This window comes from Astyanax mexicanus, chromosome 19, assembly GCF_023375975.1.
Source record: "Astyanax mexicanus isolate ESR-SI-001 chromosome 19, AstMex3_surface, whole genome shotgun sequence".
NCBI classification, from domain to species: Eukaryota; Metazoa; Chordata; class Actinopteri; order Characiformes; family Acestrorhamphidae; genus Astyanax; species Astyanax mexicanus.
In genome coordinates, this window is record NC_064426.1 from 29,678,318 (window position 1) to 29,702,563 (window position 24,246).

Sequence of the window (24,246 nt, forward strand, 5' to 3'; positions counted from 1 at the left end):
GAATAATTGAGCATGTTTAAAAAGCTTGATATTTCTTTTTATAAAAATACAGCAGCTAAAATAATTATTAAAATGTCTAAATTATAAAAAAAAACACATAAAAAACTAGTGTTTGTATAAAATTTAAAGGACTATGCTTCGTGAAACAATATGCATGTTCTGTTGCTTGATGACACAGCATGATATTAATTTCTATGTTAGCCTATGCCCACCACCTAAAATAAAAAATAAAAAAACGTATTTGTTTTATTATTATTTTGAGCAAAAACTTTTTTAAATAACCATTTAGTATTTAAAAAATATAGCAATTAGTGAAGATGAAAAAAATCTTTATTTGATTTTTATAGTTTATGTTCATATTAATATTGTTTTACATTTCTGTATTTATATATGTTGATAATAATGCAAGTAAAAAAAATAAAAAGCTCTGTCCAATCCTAGCCGGAGGGGGCGGGGCTTACCTGAAAACGGGCGTGGAAACCAAACACACACACACAGTGCTGCATCCACAGCAGTGAAGACACAAAAGGGTGTCTCAGTTCAGTCTGCCGGGCGCAGCAGCAGCAGCAGCGCGAGCTCCGTGATCTCGTGCACGGTACAGCAGCATCCTCCCCTGCCCACAGCAGACCAGGACACCTGGCAGCTCATCCCTATGGCCACGTCCTCATGATTAAAGACAATGACGGTCGGAGCATCTGAGAGCAGCACGGTTTAAAGGTAGGAGCATTAACGTGATTCTGTCATCAGGCTTTGTTAGGGTGGGCTTTGTTAGCAACATCCAGTTGTACACAGATTACAGTAAGATTTAATATATTTAATACATCATCTGATTATAAAAATATATATTTTTGTGCATGCATCTATATGCACTATCCTGCTGCGTCTGTGAGAAAAAACAGAGAGCTGTGTGTTTGTGTGTCAATAAATCGTTCAGTATGCTTCTGCTGATGATGCTGCATAATGCATGCAAATGCACGACACTAGCATTTTCTCCTCCTTTTGTATAGTAATCATGCACATGTCCAGCAGCTGCGCCTCTTAACGGGGGTATTTGCATGGGAAGGCGACCCCTGAAAAGGAACAAAAGGTGGCCCGTGCACACATTCTGCTGTCTGAGACCCCGGGGCTTTGTTTCAGTGATGGCACCCAGTATGATCTAAAGCTGTGTGTGGCAGACAGGGTTCTGTCGAGGTCCCTTGGGTGAAGATATTGTGCTTTATTATGTGCTAGAATGTGCTGTTAAAGACAGTGGGTGATAGTAGGCTAGGCTATACACACTGCCAGATGACAGATAGCCTGTATGTAGTGTGGCTATGACACACACATTTAGACATATGTAGGGGAACACATACACAATGCATAGAACACATACAGTACAACACACCAGACATATGCATGTGACAGATACAGATATAGGCACAAACACATGACCCCTTAGACTATATGACACACAAACACACATCCATGGCCCTACAGAAAATCTATACATGGCTGTGGGTAGGGTATCACACATTGTCCTACAAAACACCTATACACACCAGATAGCATGCACACACACACACACACACACACAGCCCATTAGAAATGATTAGTCAACTAGAAATTTCTGTGTCCACTAACCATTAGTTTGTAATACAGTGATTGGGACCGAAACACAATAGGGATTAAAAGCTAAATACTATTAAAATTACTTTCAAAAACTATAAAAACTCTTTGCGATAAACTAGGGGCAGAGGTTGCTGCTTTGTGTTTTATGGTATGTATGTATATATATATATATATATATATATATATATATATATATATATATATATATTTATATTTATATATATATATATATATATAAATATATATTTATATTTATTTATTTATATATTTAATTATATATATATAATTAGAAACCACATAGACACAGGATAATACACACACAGGCCTACAGAAGCCCCTATACACCCTGGATATCACATACACACACACACACACACACACACACACACACACAGGCCTACAGAAGCCCCTATACACCCTGGATATCACACACACACACACACACACACAGGTCCACAGAAGGCCCATATACACTGTGGGGTCACAAACACACACAAACAAAATGCTGTACAGAAATGTGCAATGTGCATATCCATAACTATGACACACAAACACACATGCACTGAAAAAAACTATACACACTGGATAACACACACACACACACACACACACACTGATCCACAGAAACCTCATAGACACATATGTTTACACAGACAGTGGGTGCACATACAGAAATATGCATAGCATTACTATGACACACAAACACACATGAAAATACATATGTATGACCCATAGTCTACATGTGTTCAACACACATACATATGCTGCCATATAGAAATATGCATGCCATAAATATGACACACAAACCCACACACACACACGTGACTATATAATATAAAACACAAACACACATATGCATGTTCCTTCAGACAATCCACATACACTGGATAACACCACGCACACACACACATACAAATACAAACACCACCGCCAGACAGAAAGCCCAGACTGTGACACACAAACGCACATGGATGGCCCATCAGATAATCCATATAAACCCACACCGTGGTAACACACACATATACACACACAGTGTCCTACAGAAACGCAGAGCTCTGTTATCAGTTGAAGGTTCCTCAAGCATTGCTGGACTGTCGCAGGTTGATGATGATGATGATGATGAGTCACCTTTCCTGATGGATGTCAGTGCAGCTCCTGACAGCCGGTCAATATGTTGATTGAAAGCAGCAGTGGCTTCATTTCCAAAACCGCTGAGAGAGGAAAGCAGAATATCGAGCAAGCAATAACCTCCATCCTGTCTCTCTTGCACCAGTACGCACCAGACCGTGGCGATTATCTAAGCTCGAAATATCCACATCCTGTGCACTCTGTTCCTCAGCAGCAGAACGTGTTGGTGAACGAGCCGTATTTGAGTTCGCACCTCCATCATTATTGCCGGGACGACTTTAGCCAAGCAGTTGGCTGAGAGGGAGGTGTTATGCCTGTAGTGTGCACTCGCTGTGCGAGTTTACTTCAAGTGAGCTGATGATATACAGAGCTGTCATAACAAGGCCCTTTGTGGAGTTTTTTTTTCTTCCCAGAGTGTTGTTACTGAAAATGAGATTAGGCACACATAAGTGTGGAGTGCATTCCATACGTTGCAACTGCCATGATGGTGAGACGCTAACACTTTTAACACCATTTTTAGCCTTCCTAGGTTAGATCAGGTTAGATGTGATGCTAACAGACACAACTGCCTGCATTAGCTGGGTCTGAGCAGTTTAACCACAATGCTATTGCTAATAGACATAGGCCTCCCTTTCTTTTTGTTTATGAACCAGTGACATAAACAGCTGGTGCCTAAATTATTACATATTCACCTCAATATACAGCTCTGGGAAAAAATAAGAGACCACTTCAGTTTCTGAATCAGTTTCTCTGATTTTGCTATTTATAGGTATATGAGTAAAATGAGTATTGTTGTTTTATTTTATAAACTACGGACAACATTTATCCCAAATTCCAATAAAAATATTGTCATTTAGAGCATTTATTAGCAGAAAATGAGAAATGTCTGAAATAACAGAAACGATGCAGAGCTTTCAGACCTCAAATAATGCAAAGAAAACAAGTTCATATTCATAAAGTTTTAAGAGCCCAAAAATCCATATTTGGTGGAATAACCCTGGTTTTTAATCACATATGTTTATGCATCTTGGTATGTTCTCCTCCACCAGTCTTGCTCACTGCTTTTGGATAACTTTATGCCACTCCTGGTTCAAAAATTCAAGAAGTTCAGCTTGGTTTGATGGCTTGTGATCATCCATCTTCCTCTTGATTATATTCCAGAGGTTTTCAATTTGGTAAAATAAAAAAAAAATCATCATTTTTAAGTGGTCTCTTATTTTTTTCCAGAGCTGTAAATAAAAGGTATTTGATGTCTGTAGTAAATAGTGACTTGACTGCAGTGTTGAAGCCACAACAACACAGTAAATCCAGTCCTACAACACTACTCCATCCTCTATCAGCTTTGGGAATCTCAGAGCCAGGCCCTGGTACCCCTGTTAGTGCTGGTCCGCTTGCTGCCTCTGCCACACAGTCTCATGCACTGCAGTGCAAGCACACAGCGTTCATGCATCCTTGGAGCACATCAAAGCCTGTGAGCCTGCCGGTGTTCACAGTCAGCGTGTCCTTTTGTACTGGAAGCAGATCAGTGCAGACTCTCTGGTGGCTGTGGGCTCTCTGGTGGTTTTATCTAGCCTCAATCCCACTCACACCAGGCTGGAGTACTGGGGTCGTGGTGGTCACAGCAGGGACAGAAACTCAACTAAAAGCTATAGTGCACTAATGCATATGCATATGAAGACAGATGGCTGCCCTTTTGTAGCCCGCGGTCCTTCTGAGTGGTGGATTGTGAATGTTCTCAGAAATGAACACTATGTAAAATGAACATTCGGAAAACATAGCCTCAAGCAGCGATTGTCGGGGTCCAAGCACTTTTAGATAAACATTGATTTATTTTCATCGAGACATTCCACATTGACAGATATTTCAAAGGTTAGGATCAAACCCATGACCTTGCAGTCCAAAGGCGTGTGTACCTTCTTTGACAAAATTTACAAGTTTTGCACAAAATTTTACAGAACAACAAAAAAAAGATTTTGTGTTATGATGACCTTCTGGATAAAAAGGTTTCAATTATTTTGTCCAGTTTAAATTATGACAATTTTGCTTTTTTCTTTTTTTTTGTGTTGTTTTTAATACACACAAAGGAAATAAACATTTATATAACAAAACAGGTGTAACTGCAATAACTGAAATAAACTTTTGCTGTTCTTCATTTTAATTAACATGACCTTGAATGTTTTTATTTTCTGTATTATTTTTTAATTATTTATGATATTTATGTGTGTATATTTTTAAATTCCTCTGACTTGATATTCTTAATAATTAATAGTCACTAATCTGGAAAAAAGTAATGTGTAAATGCATGATTATTATTATATTATCATGATATGAGTCACATAAAATGGCCTTAAAATGATTATTTCAGTGACAATGTATTATTCAGAAGATCAGTATTACCTAGCAGAAAGAGCTATGAACAAATCACAGCAGCATTAATCATCAATTTTTAAGATAAACAATAAAATAGCTTTTATCAACTGTGGATATACTAATCATTGATTAATTAAATGTGCAAAAGTACAACCTAAAGGAGTATCATAAAATAGACTACAATTAACAAGTTAAATAAAACAATAGATCTATAAAACGAATAAAAATAATAAAAAATGGCATGGTTTGGCCCTTTACAGACATACAATAAATACATCGGCAATTATTGGTTTGAAATACGAATCCAAAACAGCAATTTTTGTCCGATACTGATATAATTAAACTGATATAATTAATATAATTATGTATCCCTACAGTATCTCAATATATTGCTCTATATTAATCACAACCCCTGTAGTTGTTCACCTACCCCGCCTCATGCTTAAAACCCAGTGGGCCGATTTTCCCTGTAACTGCAAATGTCATTTTAAGTGCATTTTAAAAAGTTCAAAGAGGCCAGAGAGCGGCTGACTCACAAAAGGTTTCCAACCTGCCATTGTTCTGCTTTCAGCGCTGAGGAAAATCTTTATTATTACAGAAATGACTTTCTAAAGGATTTCTGCAAAAAGCGGGATCCAAAAAAGTGGATCCAAAAAAGCATCCTTTGTTCGTTTTGTCATATGAGCTCGAGATTTAGAGCCTTGTTTCTGATCTAAAGAGCTAAGTGTGGAGATCAGCGCTACAGAGGCAGTGGCCTGAGTCTGAGTCTCCTGGCCTAGCTGCAGATGTCTGCTTGTTGCTGGACTAGCTGTTCAGTCTCATGGAGAGCAAATACTTACACAAATGCACCCACACACACACACACACACACACACACACATATATACACACACACAATTACAACAGGCAGACAAACACCTCAGTGTATTGACTGCTCTACAGATCCCTGCACAGTCCTAATATGCTGTCATGCTGCCGAAACCCGCCATGTTTCTACACTGGTGGAGAATCAGGGCTTGACTCAGAGCTTTAAAGGTCAGTAAATCAGACGAGATTGGAGCGCAGCCTCTGCAGCAGCATCATAAACACGCTGAACCTTACGCGGGCCTGCTGTATTGTAGCTTCATAGACCTGGGTCGATGCTGACCTGGGTTAGAGTGAATGTCAAAGAGGTGGACAAAAAGATTTGATCAGTTTGATTTGATTAGATAATCTAATAGAGTGAAAAGGGCATGGGGTTGACCTATCCATGCTTCACCCTTAGCAGCATTGTTCCGTAGAAGTTAGACACTGCAAAAACCTCATTAAATTATAAGGCTGAGATTAATACACTTGTATGCAGTGCTTAATTTTTATTTATGTATTATTATTTAATTTATTTCAAATTTTTATCCCATGTTCTCCCCAATTTGCAAGGCCAATTATCCAACCCCCTTATTAGGACACCATTAGGTGATACTGAAACACCAGGAGGGTGAAGACTAGCACATGCCTCCTCCAACACACATGAAGTCAACTACCGCCAAAATGAAAATTGAAATTTTATTATTTCATACCATTTGATATGGCACACCACTAACGGAGATATTAAAAATTACAAAGACAAGATTTGTAACAGAAGACAATTATCCAGAATCTCATGATACTAGTAATGCACTCCACGCACTCCACGGACAACAGTTTTAAACATTTTAAAACAAAGACATTTATACACTAATAACAGTCTTTTCAATGTAATATGTTACAACATGTGTTATGAGCTGCTTAGTGCAGTTCAGCCACTGACCTAGACTTAGAGTCTCTGTAAAAAGCGACATCCATCGGAGATCCTATGTAAACCTATGTAAACACACAGATGTGGGTCCATTTTAACTAGTACAAACATAACTGTCTTAAAAAATGCACCTACCTATCTCATAGACATATTCTAACCATTTGTTCCTTAGCTCTGAATTACTTGGTAAAGCGTATAACACTGATGTGTTATTTGCACAAATAACACAGGAATGAATTGCCATGCTGTTGCTAATTTCTCCTTTAAGAAGAGTTTGCATGAAGAGTGGGACAAAACATATTTTTAGTGTTGAGAAAAGGGGTGGAAACATTACAAGTGTTCCATGCCTGAAATGCAGCAGTAGATGTATATTAAGGAATGAAAAAGAAAATGAAATTAAATGAAATATTTTTATCTATTTTCTGATTTGTGAGCTAACCTGGCAAGCACTTCTAAGGAAACTGTACTACAGTTTCTTATTAGATTGAATAAAATTTAATGACAAAGCATGGACAGATCACAGTGCACAGGGATGTTACGGCATCCTGTTTTGTTCACAGTCCTGAACAAACAATGCTACCCGGCTCCAGGCTGTAGTTTTATGAGATAAGGTTTGCGAGACTGGTAGAGAGAAAATGACGCACCTCATCGTTTCATTATCCCGTCCACTTATAAAGTAATTACATGTGGGCTTCTTACAGTGGGGAGCTGGAGTGGCTGTAGAGTGCCTTGTTGAGTGCCACTGTAATATTGATTAAGTCGTTGCAATGATTATTACCTTTAAAGGTCTAAGCCAGGCTTTGGCCGACGGCATTGATTTGTTAGCTGAGAGATTCTTTCAGCATCGCCTTGTAACGGCCGGGAGAGGGAGGGATGCGAGCGCGGCCAATGAAATAAACAGCACCCTCAGAAGATAAGCAGTGGGGGAAGGAGCGGGAGGAGTGTTGCTCGGCAGATAGTGCGAGCGGAGTCGCATGAAGCAAGTTGTTGTACATGATTGCACCATTTCTCAGGAGAGGATCGGCTGTGACTGTTCAGAGGTGTATAGAGCTGATGCATGGAACATGTACTCCCTGAGGAATCAGTTGATGGTTGTTGCCTCTCTGTATGCAGTATAGGCTACATATAGAAACTCTTTCCCATTTTTTTCACCTGTAGTTGGTTTCTATGGTCCAAATCAGTTGGTGAGTTCTTTTATTTTACTTTGAGCATTTCTCCCTCTGTTTGATTAGTTTTTTTTACACAGGCATGAGCCTAAACACACCAAAATACGCACCCAAAAACATGTAAGCACATTGTCAGATTGGTCAGATCTGTTTGGCATGTGAGCAAGAAAGTAAATATAGCAGATATAGATGTAGAATATATATATAGAAGATTCTGTGTTCCAGAAAGATGAAAATTTGGCAGCCGAGACTTCAAACACAGTGTTTTCAATTGAATGTGCAGTGCAGATGTACAGTATATGTAGTAAGCGGAGTCGTGCGGCTGCAAACAGTGAACACTGCACAGACCACGTGTGTAAACAACATGGAGCAGAGACAGCGTTTCTTCATAGCTGTGGTAATTATTTGTTATTTGGCTAATATTTCACATTACAATGCGCATTATCAGCAGTTTAGCTCAAATAAAAGACTATATTTGATTTGTGCATATACAGTTTTGTTATTGTCGACACATTGAAATTCCCATGCACATCACAGCTTTACCTAAGGTTTTAAATAAGCCGAGCAGAGCAGGTCTGATTTCTTTTAATATATGCTTTATTTGATGTTTGTACAGCTGTTGTAGAGATTAATTGTTCTGATAGCTTGTACAGCTTACGATAAAGTCCACTATGTACTCTAGAAATCCAAGGGTCTACCATTGGTCCCAGCTAGAAAGAAGAAATGACTTAACTTTCAATGTTAGTCAATGTAAAGAGGTGTTAAAAAGTCATTTTAAGGCATCCTATTGGTCAGGTCACCGCGAAAATCTGAAAAAAATATTCAAAACGACGGCCTGATTCACATTCTGTCAAAAACGGACAGTAGAGACAGTTACACTAGCAAATTTCTTTTAGTAATCTTATTATTTTAGAAGAAACAATGAATAAGTAGGTTACATGATGAACTATTATATCTTTATTAATGCCTATAGGGAGCTCAACACACTTGGAGGAGAACACTACATACTATCAACTCTATTATTATGCCATTGAGCGGATAATTCTTCTTATGGATATCATGAGATGAGCAAACTGCTCACTCGACTACTCCACACAAACTAGCACACAGCTGTCAACATCACATCACAGTCAGTGTGAGTGGATGCTGTTTTAGTCTAGATTTATTACAGGACTGGAGGAGGTTCACTGTTTTTATCCTCTTTAATAAAATCCAGTCTTCTCTGCTATTTGAATCTCAATCTGAGAATGAGAGAGAGAACGAGAGAAAGGCAGAGAGAATAAGAAGGACAGAAAGCCAGAGAGAGAGAAAAAAGAAGAGAAAGGCTGAGAGTGATGTACATACTGTGCTGCAAAACACAGGACCAGCCATTCCCACCATGTATCAGATGCAGATCAGATGCATTGAACTGCAGTGGGGAAGGAGCAGTTGCTAGTTGTTATGCTGTTTTTTGTGTGTGTGTGTGTGTGTGCGCATGCATCAATGCAGCCCAAAGCACTCACAGAGGCTCATGGGAATTGTAGTTACATGAAAGCAGGGCCGATGGGACCAGCTGGTGGTGAAGGCCGCCTCGTTGCCTAATTACCTTATTCCCTCTATCTTTCATCTGCGGCTGCTTTCATGTGCTGTGATAGGAGCTGTGTGTGTGTGCATCTCATCCTGTCCATCAGAAGTGGCACCCTTAGAAAGGCTAGGCTTGTATCCACTGTTAGCTCTGACCTTGGCAGTACAGTACAATCTGAGCAAATAATACTGTAAATGAAGGGATGACCACTCTCTGTGATGACAAGCCAAGACAAGGTGCCTTCCCGCAAGACCATGCACACACACACACACGATTTCTCTGCTTTATATACAGACACACACACGCGCGCGCACACAATGCACACTCTCAGATCTCCACAGATGGCGTCTATGAGTAGGCCGTGCCATGCATCCTGTCTCATTGAAGAAGCTCTGGCAGGCCGTCGGGACTGTTCAGTCATTCAGAAATCACACCAGCCGCCCGCTGAAGGAGAGAACGAGCTGCAATAAATATCCCATCAGCTAATCATAGTGTGCTGTTTTGTTGGGATGCAGTCTAGCCAAAACAGAATTGGATGCAAACTCAATCTTGGTCTTTTATTAGGCGTGGAATATGTATTTATGTCCTTAATTATTCAAATAAATTATTCCATTTATTTTTTTATTATTAGGATTATTATAAGTAGTAGAAGTGGTAGTATTGTATTATCAATCACTAACAACAATGATAATAATACATGACAATTTTAATTATTACTAATTGTAAATCTCAATATCAAATCTCACATTGAAACAAAGTAATATAAAGAAATGAGCCTCTAAAAAAGTTGTACAAACAATTTCATTCCTAGTGCTATCTATTATTTCCTCTATAATATAAATAAAAAATCCTAAAAATATTGTTTGTGTTGTTTGTCAAAGAAAAAAAAAACAATTACAAAACTACAATTTAAAGATGTTTACTAAACTGAACATTTTCATTTTCATTATTTGCCAGATAATTACAGTCGCAGAATATTCAGTGCTTCTCTAGTTGTATATCATGACAGAAAAAATGTAAGCTTTAATGTATTAAAAAATGTATTAAAAAATTTGAAAGTAAAATAGTGAAAGAAAAAAAGAAAGAAAATTAAATGTGATAAAAAAAATAAAAGTAGAGTTGAAGAGTAAAAAACAAATTAAGCAAAACAGCATAATAGGCAAATGTTTAAATGCCTAAGCAGAAAGGGGGGGTCCAGGTTTCTGTCTTTTAAAATAGAGCTGAGCATATTTTAGACTATACTTCTAGAACAGTGTCTGATAAACTCTTAATAGACTTTTAGATTTTTAGGTATTGAAGGTTCATTTTGTTTGAGTTATGTTGTATTTCCTTTGTGTCAAGATGTGTTATTAAAAGTTAGGATCAGAACATTTGTCAGAATGGTTTCATTTGTTTCAATAAGTGTTAATTAGCATCTCCAGTAAGGTATGAGCAGCTTTAAAGAGGATAAACATACGATTATGATTGTTACACCTTTCCTACAACTACATACAGCAATAGTAAGAGGTTCTTGGGTAAAATTTGTATTTACCTTAATTCACATTCCATTCATATTCGCAGCAGACAGTCAGTCAGTCTGACAGCAGACAGTAACAGAACTTTCTGCTCTTCTGCTGCAGTTATATCACTGGTTGTCAGGGTCCATGTCTGTTCTGCTGTGTCTCTTTATGATGAGCAGGCTGGGCCTTCAGTGGGAGCCAAATGTTAATGAGTGTTATGCAATGTGTGAAAACTTTGTCTGGCGACATTTCTTTTGGGTGCAGAAGTAAACAGCGAGCAGTGCGAGGCGATGTGATTTAGCCGTTCCAAAGGGGATTCTTCTGGCCCGCTCCGATTCCCTCTTATCTTTTGTTCTGCTCTGTTCCCTGCGTCTGTTCCGCCGGCGGAGAGCGGGGCCTTGTGATCTTGGCCGCTTGAAAGGGTTTCAGGGTGCAGAAACTGGATCAGTGTTTACTGCAGGACGTAAAAGGTTACATAAGAACTCATTTGGCTAATACACACAATACACACACACACACACCCAACCCACTGAACTTTGTAACTTTGAAATTCATGATTGTGTGTGTGTGTGTGTGTGAGAGAGAGAGAGAGAGAGAGAGAGAGAGTGAGAGAGAGCAAGAGGGAGAGAGAGAGAGTGATGTTCTGATGATCAGCTAAAGGTGAAAACATCAAAGCAGTCCAATATTGAGTTTCTTCTTGTCACTGCTTATGAATGGCTGTGATTTCACTACTTTAAGACTTTAACCCTTTCAAACCCAGCACTTTTTTTATATTATTTTATATTATCATTTTGTCCCCTTCTCAATGTTGCTCATTATGTTTTTCCTATAAGCAACTTTTAGTGTCTAAATATACTTAGTAAAGGAAAGTTCTTTTCTGTGTAAAAGTATTTAATTGTTTAATTATTTTGTTGTGCTATAATTCTATCATTATGTGGCATAAATTCTTCAAAAAATTACAATATTGTGTATCGCATTAAGAGTTGCAGGAAAAAATCGATTCGAGCTCAAGTTTAAAAAATGCATGCAAGCATATATAAATTAGACATGTAGTCTTAGATTTACATTTGTGTTTACATTACTGCAATAGGTTGATAAAATTGTTTTTAATTGGAAAATAATAGTTTTTGAATCGAATCGTTTGGATTTGAAAGAATCTAAAAAAAATCAAATCGTGAACCCAAGAATCGATTCTGAATCGAATTGTGGGATTTCAAAAGATTCACAGCCCTAATCGCATTCATTTGTGGGACAATATAGCACTCCTAAACTGAAGTACATTAAGTTCAGTGCTTCCCGTGAAGTTTTGGTTTCATCTTTTTTCCAGTGGTCGTCCTCTGTGGTGGTCTCTGGTGTGACCAATTTTAAAGTTGTCTGAGTTAGAGCGAGTCTTATTGGTAATTCAGTCTGAAAATATCATCTCTCTTCTTCATCTCATTTTCAGAGCTATCAGTCAACACATCTCCTGTGGTAACTGGTCCCTCCCACTGGAAGAATGAGCTCCTCCCCCCTGGTATCCCGCGCCTCCATCGACATCCTGGAGGAGCTGCAGCTTATCGCAGCCCAGAACCTGGAGAAGTTAGATATTAACAAGTACTATGAGGTCATCAGAGAGCTGGGCAAGGGCACCTATGGCAAGGTGGATCTGGTCATCCACAAGATCAGAGGTAAGCCTGAGGAATGCTCATTGTTATGGTTTCCTGTTTTTTTTTTAAGTATATATTAAGTTAACCAGCATTTGAGAACTTAGTCATTAGAAAATACAGTACATTGACATAACAAATGTCATGGTATAGGAACTAGTATCCCAGTGTCCCAGTACGTTTGTCATGTATCACAGAAGCTGAAGAAAGCTGTACACAGCACTGACCTGCAGGATATGTGTCTGGGGCCTGAGGATGCCATGCTAGGGGTGACCAACTGTCATATGCGATGGATCCCCAGATTATCACAACAGCAGTTGGGCCAGTTTGTCAATCCACAGCAAAGGCAGGATTAAAGTGCTCACCACAAGGCCTATATACTCAAACCTGATTGCCATCCAATCACAAATAGAATGAGGATTTTAATCAATCAACCTTTATTTCCACTCGGTAATGCATTGAGGCCAAGCATTTACAAAAGTAAAGGGACTAAAAATAAGATAAAATTATAAAAACAAGCAAACAATATAATATAAGTAATTAAGAAGAAATAACATAATTCAGAAAATATGCAGACAGACTAAAATGTAGAGCAATAAAACAAAGAGATAAATAATTAGAATGATAAAATATAAACAAAATTTAGGAAATAGAGGACTAAAATATCACCACAAGTAAATGATGGAACTGAAATAAATAATAAGAAGTTAATAATAAGAAGAAAATAAGTACAAAGGCCAATAGTAAACGGATGAAATGAATACATTAAATTTGTCTCTGAAGACAATAAGAATCCAGTCCATAGCAGTCCAGGTTACTCGTTTATGACACCCTAAATGTTTTAAGCCTTATCTGGACGGGATTAGTTTCTTAGGGGGTCCTGGAGTAATTTTCTTTTGTATGGGAGTCCTCTGTGATATTTTATTCCTGTCTGGAACGACCACGTACTTAAGTGTTTTTTTCAGACGCCCTTTGAGAAAATTACAGGCTGAATTATCTACTGTTTTTACTGAACTCCATGGTCATCCGGTAATTTTAGTCTTGTACGGACGCACATCTCTGAATTTTGTCACATCGCGTTTAATAAAATAGCTATTTGTCCACTGCTACACACATTAATTACAGTTTGGGCATGCATTTCCACAGAGATCCACGGAAACACAACAGCGAGTGGAAATGGAGAAGCTACTGAACGCGATGTCATGTGATCGAGAAAGCCAAAAGAACTAGCAGTCAGTGATCTTTCACTAAGAGTCAAAGTCAAAGTCAAAGTGGTTTTTATTGTCATTTCAGCTATATACAGAGTACACAGTGAAACGAAACAACGTTCCTCCAAGGACCATGGTGCACATAAACACAGGTTCACTACCCAAAAATAGCCTCCAAGTGCTACTTTATATGGAAGCCATACTATTTTGACATTTCTTGATACCACTGGTCCTACCACAAGAGCATGTAAAAGAAATGTTGGTTATCTATACTTTACTAGAGCAATTATTTTTTATTTTTAGATGACTTTAGTACTTCTACTCTTTACATATCCACACAATTATCTGAATGATCTTTTTACTCCTTAAATTAAATTGTTTTTATTCCGGCTTCTCATTGTTCTCATTGTGCATTATAGGACTCATTATAGGTCAATTCTTCATGGATTTTTTTCCTATTACATTATTTTTTACTTTTATACTTTTATAAAAGTTATACTAGTTTTAAAAGCAGTACTTTTGCACTTTACTTAACTTTACAGAAGTATTTTTAGACCCTAGTATCTATACTTTTACCTACAGAGTAATGAATTTAGAATACTTTAACATCATCTGGCTAGACCCAGTCTATAATGGAGTTTTGGAATGGACCTTGAAGGCATCTAAAATGTAAAACCTTCTCTCACTTTCACACACAGGATCACACACAACCAAACCCACTCTTTCCTTATTATTGGAAACATCTAGTTATTCATGTTCCAAGACCCATAACTTGCCTTTACTCATAACTTGTTAATCAAATTTACTTTGCCGTTTATAGCCCACCACTTAACCCATCCTTTCATCTTGTCCATTGTCCCCAGTGCCCAGACTGCTTATGTGCTTATGGCTTATAGTCTATCAGCCAGTTATTTCCGGCATCCAGTGACAGATCTCGATTCCAGGAAATAGTACAGTACAGTATAGTCTGTAGGGATCAGCAGTAAACAAAATAAAACACGTGATGTACCGTCCTTCAAAATACCCATCCCTCGAAAATCTGTCTATGGTAACCTGTCTGCGACAGAGGCCAAACGCTGACCATCTGCTCCGGGCTGCAGAATTAATGCCTCTTTATGAGATCCAAAAACGGGAGCAGGCTGGGTTAAACGACACATCTGCCTTTGTTGTTCCAAAGCCTCCACATGCTCTCCAGCCTCTATAATGCTCCATGTTTAGTTATTTGCTCCCGAGTATAGGATTATTTTGGCACCCCAAACTCCCATCACTCTCACTCCTGTTCACATTGTGCTGAAAGATCTGGGCTTAAAGTCTCAGGACACTAAAGACCTGCTGACAGTCCATGATTCAAGACTAAATATCATCACAAGGCTTCTCACAGGCAAGGAAGGTGGGCTAATAGAGGTCAGTGGCAGTCACTAACCTCAGATTTATGTGACAGAAAAGCTTTCTGAGAAATAGACTTTGCTAGACTGGGCTTCACGAATGTTTTCAGCAGGGTCTCACTATTTAAAAATGTAGTATAAAAATGTATAGCTGAATAAACATTGAAATATGTATTGAAAAAAGTAACCTTCAGTTTTACTGATAAGATTTGATTTATGGCGTTATGTAACTTGGTACACTTTGTCGATGACAGAATCAATGCATAAAATACATTTTGATCTTAGAACAACATATACAGCTCTGGAAAAAAATTAAGAGACTACTTTAGTTTCTGAATCAGTTTCTGATTTTGCTATTTATAGGTATATGTTTGAGTAAAATATAGTCATTTAGAGCATTTATTTGCAAAAAATGAGAAATGGCTGACCTAACAAAACATATGCTGTGCTTTCATACCTCAAATAATGCAAAGAAAGTTCTTATAATTATAATACACAGTTTTAAGAATTTAGAAATCAATATTTGGTGGAATAAGCCTGGTTTTTAATCACAGTTTTCTTGGCATGTTCTCCTCCACCAGTCTTACACACTGCTTTTGGATAACTTTATGCCACTCCTGCTGCAAAAATTCAAGCAGTTCAGTTTGGTTTGATGGCTTTTGATAATCCATCTTCCTCTTGATTATATTCCAGAGGTTTTCAATTAGGTAAAATCATTTTTTTTTCCAGAACTGTATATTCCAGTGACATATTTTCCAGTGACATCCAAGCAATTTTAACAAGACAATGCAAAACCACATACTGCACACATAAAAAGAAAAGAGTGTGTTTACTGGAACGATCTTCCTGCAGTCCTGACCTTCCCCCAAGAGAGTGTGTGGGGCATTTTAACATGAAAAATCTAACAATGTACTGTTTTACACCTTTAAAACATGTTTTTGAGAGAAACAGGACAAAATAACATGCCAAATTGTGAATAGTCTTAAAGCCCTGCTTATATCTTTTATCTTTAGACAAATATGTCACCAACTGTAATTAGATAGGATTCATATAAAATCCGCAGAAACAGAGCAGCGGGAGGAATGCAGTGTTAATTCAGTATTTCAGAATGAGTAATGTTTTCGAGAAACCAGATCAAGACAGAGAAGAAAAGAAAACCCAAGCCTGCGTTTGTTAATCTTTTCATCATATTCATATTCAATATTTACAGTGAGTAATCCTCCACCTACATTATTGTACTGTCACTGAAGATTTAGCAAGGAACTGTCATGTTCAAAGCAAACACAGACTCTGATAGCATGGTCTGATGTACGGTGCATTCTCTTCACTGCCGCTTTTCTCTGCTAGAAGCAACAACAGCGTGTCAGCTCTGAAAACACTGTTCCAGATCTCTGCCTCTCAGGCGCACTGCTGACACATCTGCTGAGACAGACGCCAGCACGGGCACAGAGGCTGAGAATGTGATGGTTGATACAGGCGTTAGTTTTGTTTTTCTTGGGTTCTTTTCTCTTGATTGATTGGCCGGTCTCCTGATGTATGCCTATTGTATTATATTATACCAAAGAGAGGTGGGGAGGTTCTCCTGCTAGTCTGACCTTCTTTTTAACAGCGTAGCAGCTGCTTGCATTACTCAACATTCATGCTGGCTCGTTGCTAGGGTTGCCATCCATGTCTGACCAAAAACCTGGACACTGTCATACTGAGGATTGATGGATTGTTTGTTCCCACCAACATGGAATGCTGTGAAAAAAAGTATTTGTATTATTGAGTATTATCAAATACATTTTTACATCAGACAAAGATAACCTGCTGGTCAGCTGTATAACCCCCATCACTCTAGTGATGCCACAACACAAAGATAAAGGGTAAAGACTAGCACATGCCTCCTCCGACACATGTGAAGTCAGACTCTGCCTCTTTTCAAACTGCAATACATTGCAATACAGCAGCTCACAGATGCTGTGTAAATGTGCTGATCGACATCACCCTAGGAGTGATTAGGGGAAAGAGTGCCATCTACCCACCCAGAGAGAGATTGTCAAGGCCAATTGTGCTCTCTCAGGGCTCCGACAGCTGATGGCAAGCTGCCAGCAATGATCGGGATTTGAACCAGCAATCTCCCAATCATAGTGGAAGCGCTTTAGTTTTTCAACGATGAGTTAATTTATTAAGAGAAAAAGCAATAAAATTTGCCTTGTTGAAGAAATCACTTTTGCACTCCATTCACAAGTGGAGAAAACGTGGAACACTGGTGAACTTTCCCAAGAGGGATTGGTCTACCCAAATTACTCCAAAAGGGCATGGACAACTTATTTTACTCCAATATTTTACACTCATATTACTATAATTATATGTGGGATAATTGATTTCTTGTGTAGAATTTGACGTTAAATTTTGCATTTCTTTATATATACTAATATATACAGTATTGTGCAAATGTTTTAGGCACCTGTGGGAATTTTTAGCAAAGAAAAAGCTTTGAAGCTGTGAAGTAAGTGTTTATTAGCTCAGTAAAACAATAGCTTTACAATAAACACAAACAGAGCAATTTTACAAAAAGCAGTGCTTTTTCGTTAAAACATCTCCTAATCTCTCCTCATCTGAGTTTAGTAGAGTTATGTCTAGTTCTCATCATATCAACAACCGGTTTGGTAAATTGGTAAATGTGGTAAATCAGGTGAGCTGCTGACGGAACTGAACATATACACATGCTGGCTGAGGAGCAGAAATCACTTTGTTCTTCAGCTTGGCTCACAGGATATAACATTCTTAGTTAAAATTAGAAGTCCTTGTTACGTTTTACTGTATGTATGTTTATTTGCATCTTTTTAAATCATATGTGGTGCTTTTTTTAGGTAAAACACTCCATATTGCTGAGATAAATGAATTAGTGTAATTTGCTTTGGTGCCTAAAAGTTTTGCACAGTACTGTATATTGCAGAAAATCAATTATTCTTAATGATGCCACCCTATACAATTTAAATCTCTTGAGCGGTGAAATACACAGCCTCGGACATCATAAGAGAGATTCAGGCCTGTAACTTTAACGATATCAGAGATTCTGCAGCAGAGCTAAACGCTAACCACAGTTCTCCATTCCCACAGGCACCAAGATGGCCCTGAAGTTCTTACGGAAGAAAACCACAAAGCTGAAGAGCTTCCTGAGGGAGTACAGCATCTCGCTTTACCTTTCCCCGTGCCCCTTCATCATCAACATGTACGGGATTGCCTTTGAGACGGACGAGTACTATATATTCGCTCAAGAGTACGCGCTAGCCGGGGATCTCTTTGACATCATCCCCCCTCAGGTGAGACCTCAAGTGATGCTGCTGAATTTGAATCTGTTCAGATCTCAGGAATTCTGTGATGTCTGTGATTGTCTGTTCACTGATGGACTGTATAAGTGGGTGATATTATTATTATTATTATTATTATTATTATGATAGTTGGCTATTGTTATATCGCTAATTAACGCCACTATATATATATGCCAGTATTTATACTGTAGAACACAGGCCAATTTTTTTTTTAAAACACTAGAGGCCAATTATAGACAGCCTACGCAACAAAACCCAGTGATCTCCCACTGTACTGTAAAGAGCATATTAATCAGGAGCTGATTTGCTGTTTGATTGTTGTTTGATTTGGACCTCATGTTTCTATTTTTTGGAATTTACAAAAAAAACAAAAAGAAACAGAAAAAAGGTAATTACATGTTACCTAAATTATATAACCAGATTTTTTGCCCTTTAAGGCGCATATAAAATCCTTTAATTTTTCCAAAAATCGACAGTAGCCGTTGCCCCTTATGTGTATAAATTTTACCAGTCAGGTTGTAAGGAGCAGTAAAGTCACTTCGCTGATGTACAGAGTTATACAGGAGTTTAAGTTTAGTTCTCCAGCACCAAAGCTCGAGCAGTATTAGCATTACTTGCTAACAGCAGCGCTAACTCTTTCACCATTCAGAGGTGAGTATATTGGTTGTTTACGCTGTTAAAACAAGCTACATGGGACGAACCGCTAGCTGATAGCGCCCTGGAAACACTCAGGGTTTCTTAGAGTAGCACTGCCGGGCAGCGTTTACTAGCGCTAAGCACTGCTAACCACAGCTAGCGCTGCTGCTAACCATGTTAAAATACTGGAAATCTAAACTTACTGTAAATAAACAGAAGCGCTTTACTCACCCAAATAAACAGTTTTCAAAAGAGAAATCTGTGTAGATTAACATCCAGCGCTTGTTTAACTTTGAAAGAAAATGTTCTTTTTTTTAAGAATTCCAGTTTTGTTTACTTAGGCGCCCCCCCCCCCCCCCCCCCCCGCAGCGAGACCTGCTAAATTTAAAGGGAAACATGTCGACAACCCTGTTCCTTACTATTCTTTCTTAAAATGCGCCTCATAATCCGGTGCGCCTTATGTGTGAAAATAGACCAGAAAATAGATGTTCATTGGTAGTTGGTTTTATAATCCATTGCGTCTTGTAGTCCATAAAATATGTGGCCAGAGACCACCCATCACGTATTTAATTTCCATACAGAATGAATTAAGATTAAGCAAAGGTTAATCATTTTTAAAAGATATTTCTGCCAAAAGTCATGGGACAGAAACTTCTATTAGGTCCCATGACTTTTAATTGCTATATCTCAAGGAAGCTAAAGAACACTGTACTGACCTGTAGGATATGCGATTCCTGCTATGAGTGGCTTATCTTTTGGCTTTGGACAGTTCGAGACAGACACCACCGGTCATGATCATTACTACCAACTAGGCTGTCCACTATGGGTCGCAATGCCCTCTATGACTTATGACCTTCTATAAGTTTCAGAAATGGAACATTCCATTCATCTGGCACCCACCCTCAGGCCACTTGCCATCTGTCCGTTACAATAATTTACATTGAGCTCGATAGCTAGCAAAAAACACAGGTTTGAACAAAAAGTGAACGTCAAAGCATCTTGATGCATCTCCTACAGCAAAGCACCTCCCACATTCAACAGCATCACTGCCTCGCTGAAACAAATGTAATAACCTTAAAACTACCCCGTCCACCGTCCGACAGGGTTAGCTGAGCTAACTCTAGCTACAATAACAAGCTAATGGATAGAACTAGTACTTGTGGCTGGTATGCAAGCAAAACAAGATGTGCCTCATCTCAATGTGGGCTAAAAAAAATCAGACCTTAAGCTTTCAAAAGAGACTCATTTAAAATGCCACATGTGAATCATTAGTGATTAGATCACCCAAGACGCATATTAATGCCAGGTGTGAATAAGAGCCTGTGATGATTTTTTTTTTTATTTGCAGTCCAGCTGTCTGCTTTAAGCTGGTAAACATCTACGTAAATATCTTTGAATAAATGTGTGTATTTTTCATAGCGTCATTGCCTACCAGTAAGACTTTGAGACGTTTGGTGACTCACACATTCAGCGTTAGCCACTTCATGTTAATTACGGGTATGAGAGTCCTTATGCGCTCTCCTCGGTGAAAGGAAATAATGAGGTTGTTCTGATTGTCGCTGTTATATTTATAATATGCAACGTTGAAAAACGTGACCTTAGTGAACTATAGATCTACAGTATATAGAGTGATGCACTTTGTCGCTTTGGTTTAATGCCTCTTGAGATATTAATAACTAATCTTTGGGCAAATGTCAGCTTCATCTTTTATATTTAATGAGTCCTTTATGTTCTATAGCATCTTTTTATATCATGTCTTCTTGCTGTCTTGCTGCAATGAGTCTTCAGCTTATCGTTGATCAGGTTTTCTGATGCGGGGGCTTAGAACGCTCCAGTCTTGGCTGCCTGGGTGGATTCTGATCCTGCTGTTGTGTAACTGCATGCTGTTTTCTTGTCCTGCCTCTCGTTCCATCATCTCTCTGTTTTTTGTTTTTTTTTCCCTCTGCGTAGGTGGGTCTCCCAGAGAGCGTGGCCAAGCGATGCGTGCACCAGGTGGCCATCGCCCTGGACTACCTGCACTGCAAGAAGCTGGTGCATCGAGACATCAAGCCTGAGAACATTCTCATCTTCGACAAGGAGTGCCGGAAGGTCAAGCTTTCAGACTTCGGTATGACGCGGCGGGCTGGCTCTCCGGTTAAGAGGGTGAGCGGCACCATACCGTACACTGCACCCGAGCTGTGCGACCCTGGACGGCAGGAGGGCTTTCGTGTGGACTATAGTACAGACGTGTGGGCGTTTGGCGTACTTCTCTTCTGCATGCTGACGGGAAACTTCCCGTGGGAGAAGGCGATGCCGTCGGATGCCTTCTACGAGGAGTTTGTTCGCTGGCAGCAGCGGCGGAGAAGGGCCAGTGCAGCACCTTCGCAGTGGCGTCGCTTCACTGATGAGGCACTGCGCATGTTCCGCCGCCTGCTGGCCATCGAGCAGGACCGTCGCTGCTCTGTCAAGGAGGTGTTTGCCCACTTCAACCACTGCTGGATGCTGGACACGGAGAACGGCAATGCGATCACGCAGTCAGGAGAAACCACCAACAACAACAGCAACGTGGTGGTGAACGGGCACCTGCCTGAGCTGAGCTCCTCTTCGTCGGACGAGGACGAGCTGGTGGACCGTCTGAAGCAGCAGAGTCTGTCGCCTGCCTGCGTCGTCATTGAGCCTGTGACGTCGCACTACGCCAACATTACCGCCAACATTTCCGCCAACAGCTCACCCTCTTCAAACGGCAGCTACGAACGAGTTTCCCGCGACAGCAACGCCAACACCGGCCGCATCCTCGTGGCCACACCCATTGAAATCTGCGTGTAAGGACTGCGTATAAGTCTGTCATAGGATGGGACGCACTTTTCTGGAGCACAGTGAGGTCTCCAGCTCTTGAACATAGAAGAAAACAAACGTGAGAACAAAAGAAAAAAGCTCTCATGTCTCTAGCGGAGGCTTCCCAGACAGACTTCGGCTTCAGACTTCAGCTGTCAAATGTTCCTTATGACGGACGAGCGTGTTTCTGAGGGAATGACAGAGACAGACATGGGTAGGAGACAATCACGTACGACGGATTGTGTACCTGAGGGATTGTGCTCCAAAAAATAAAAAATAAAACAGTCTACAACAGTCCAACGGATACAAAACATGAAATAATGAAACAATAACTGGTTGAGAAACTACTTGACAAAACTTGTGTTGGTCACCAGAGCACTGTAAGCAATATGTTAATCGTTTTGCAAAAAAAAAAAAGAAAAGAAGTCAGAAGCTGGAAGAGACTCGTTTTCAAATGATGGAGTGACTCATAATGTCATATTGTGATTTTTTGGAAGTGGTACTATTTTGTGCGACGTCCATTCGGTCAGTGGGTTAGTATTGGTTAGTATTACAAAAAATGTAGTTTCTTTTCGTTTAGATTTATTTTGTTGCGTTATTTATTTCGGTCTTGCGCTCCTGACTTTTTGCTATTTATTTTCTACTGTAGCATTACTATTAGAGTAATAATACCCAGTTGCCATTACAGTGAGTTGAATTGTAAAAAAAAAAATGTTTACTTCCTCTAAACCAAATCTTTCCCCAATAAGAATCCCCCATGAATCTTCCAGGAGTCTTGAGGAATCTGAACAGTAGATGCATGCCGTATTCTGTGTGTTGCCGTGTGGTGCGTTTGTGAGTCAGCAGACTGGTCCTTGGATTTGTCCTGAATGGGTCTTCTCACTGTGAGCAAGGCCTGGGCAGCTCGGATGATGTTATCGATGTAATCACAGAGCATACACAGATGCCGCTGATGTCGCTACCCGGAGCACAGAGGGTATTTAGTCCTTGTTGAAAAAATAGGGCTGTGTTATACCATCGAGCATGCCAGCGATTCAGAGGCGCTGATACCCACATGGTTCACTTGGATCACTTGGATGCTACTGACTGTTGTATGAAGGAAAGCTCTTGAAGGATTCAGGTGACTTGAAGAAAGTGTTTTATAAGGATTTCTCAGGTATATGAAGGCTCCGTACTGTGTAATATTTCCCAACAAATCTAGTTTTGTTGAGTCTTGTTATTTAAAGGCAATGAGGAACAATATGGGTTAACCTTTGTAAGTCAACGTCACCACTGACATGTGTGCCATGACAAAGCAGCCCGAACTTAAGAGGAATTATTCGTACATATGCGACTAAATCACCAGATTAGGAATCATACAACGTGTACTAAATATAGCAAACCATTTATTTGTATTACCTGAAGCACTAATCTTTTAAACTAAAATGCAGTAGTATTACTGAATATTCCACAATTTTCAAATTAATGGTATCAATGTCCTGGCACAATCATTCCTGTGACCTCTAATATATTCACTCAAAAAATGGTCTGGTTGGTTTCTATATTTCTCTCTATATTTTGACAGTATTTGATAAATGAACCAAACTCTACACTCAAAACAACTGTGTGAATTTAACATAGTAATTTATTTAAGTTAACCTGCATTAAAAATACTCACCAGAGAGGTCTCTTAATCCCCTAAACTTATGGATTGTTGCCCAAACTTGAACTTAACCTCCTACCCCTCAACTTAAGCCCAAACCTAAATGCAACCTACTACACCTTAACCCTAAACCTAAATGTAACCTACTACACCTCAACCTAAACATAAGCGTAATCTCCTTCCCCTTAACCGAAAACTAAATGCAACCTACTAACCTCCAGAATAAACCTATATGTAATCTACTACCCTATAACTCTAAACCTAAACCTGAATGTAACCTAATACAGGAACCTAAGCCTAAATCTTAATGGAACCTACCACCACTCAACCTAAACCTAAATGGAACCTACCATCCCTTAACCTAAACCTAAATGGAACCTACCATCCCTCAACCTATACCTAAATGAAACCTACCACCCCTCAACCTAAACCTAAGTGGAACCTACCATCCCTCAACCTAAACCTAAACCTAAATGGAACCTACCACCCCTC

At 39.2% G+C, this 24,246-nt stretch overlaps 1 protein-coding gene across 1 annotated transcript; it reads left to right on the forward strand.

Moving 5' to 3' along the window:
- Positions 1-508: 508 nt before the first annotated feature.
- On the forward strand, positions 509-23,836 carry unm_sa1261 (un-named sa1261). The gene is made up of 4 exons (XM_022673559.2): positions 509-717; positions 12,554-12,776; positions 18,451-18,653; positions 21,249-23,836. Exons 2-4 carry the CDS (start codon positions 12,605-12,607, stop codon positions 22,101-22,103), a joined length of 1,230 nt encoding a protein of 409 aa, XP_022529280.1. The 5' UTR covers positions 509-717; positions 12,554-12,604; the 3' UTR covers positions 22,104-23,836.
- The last annotated feature ends 410 nt before the right edge of the window (positions 23,837-24,246 follow it).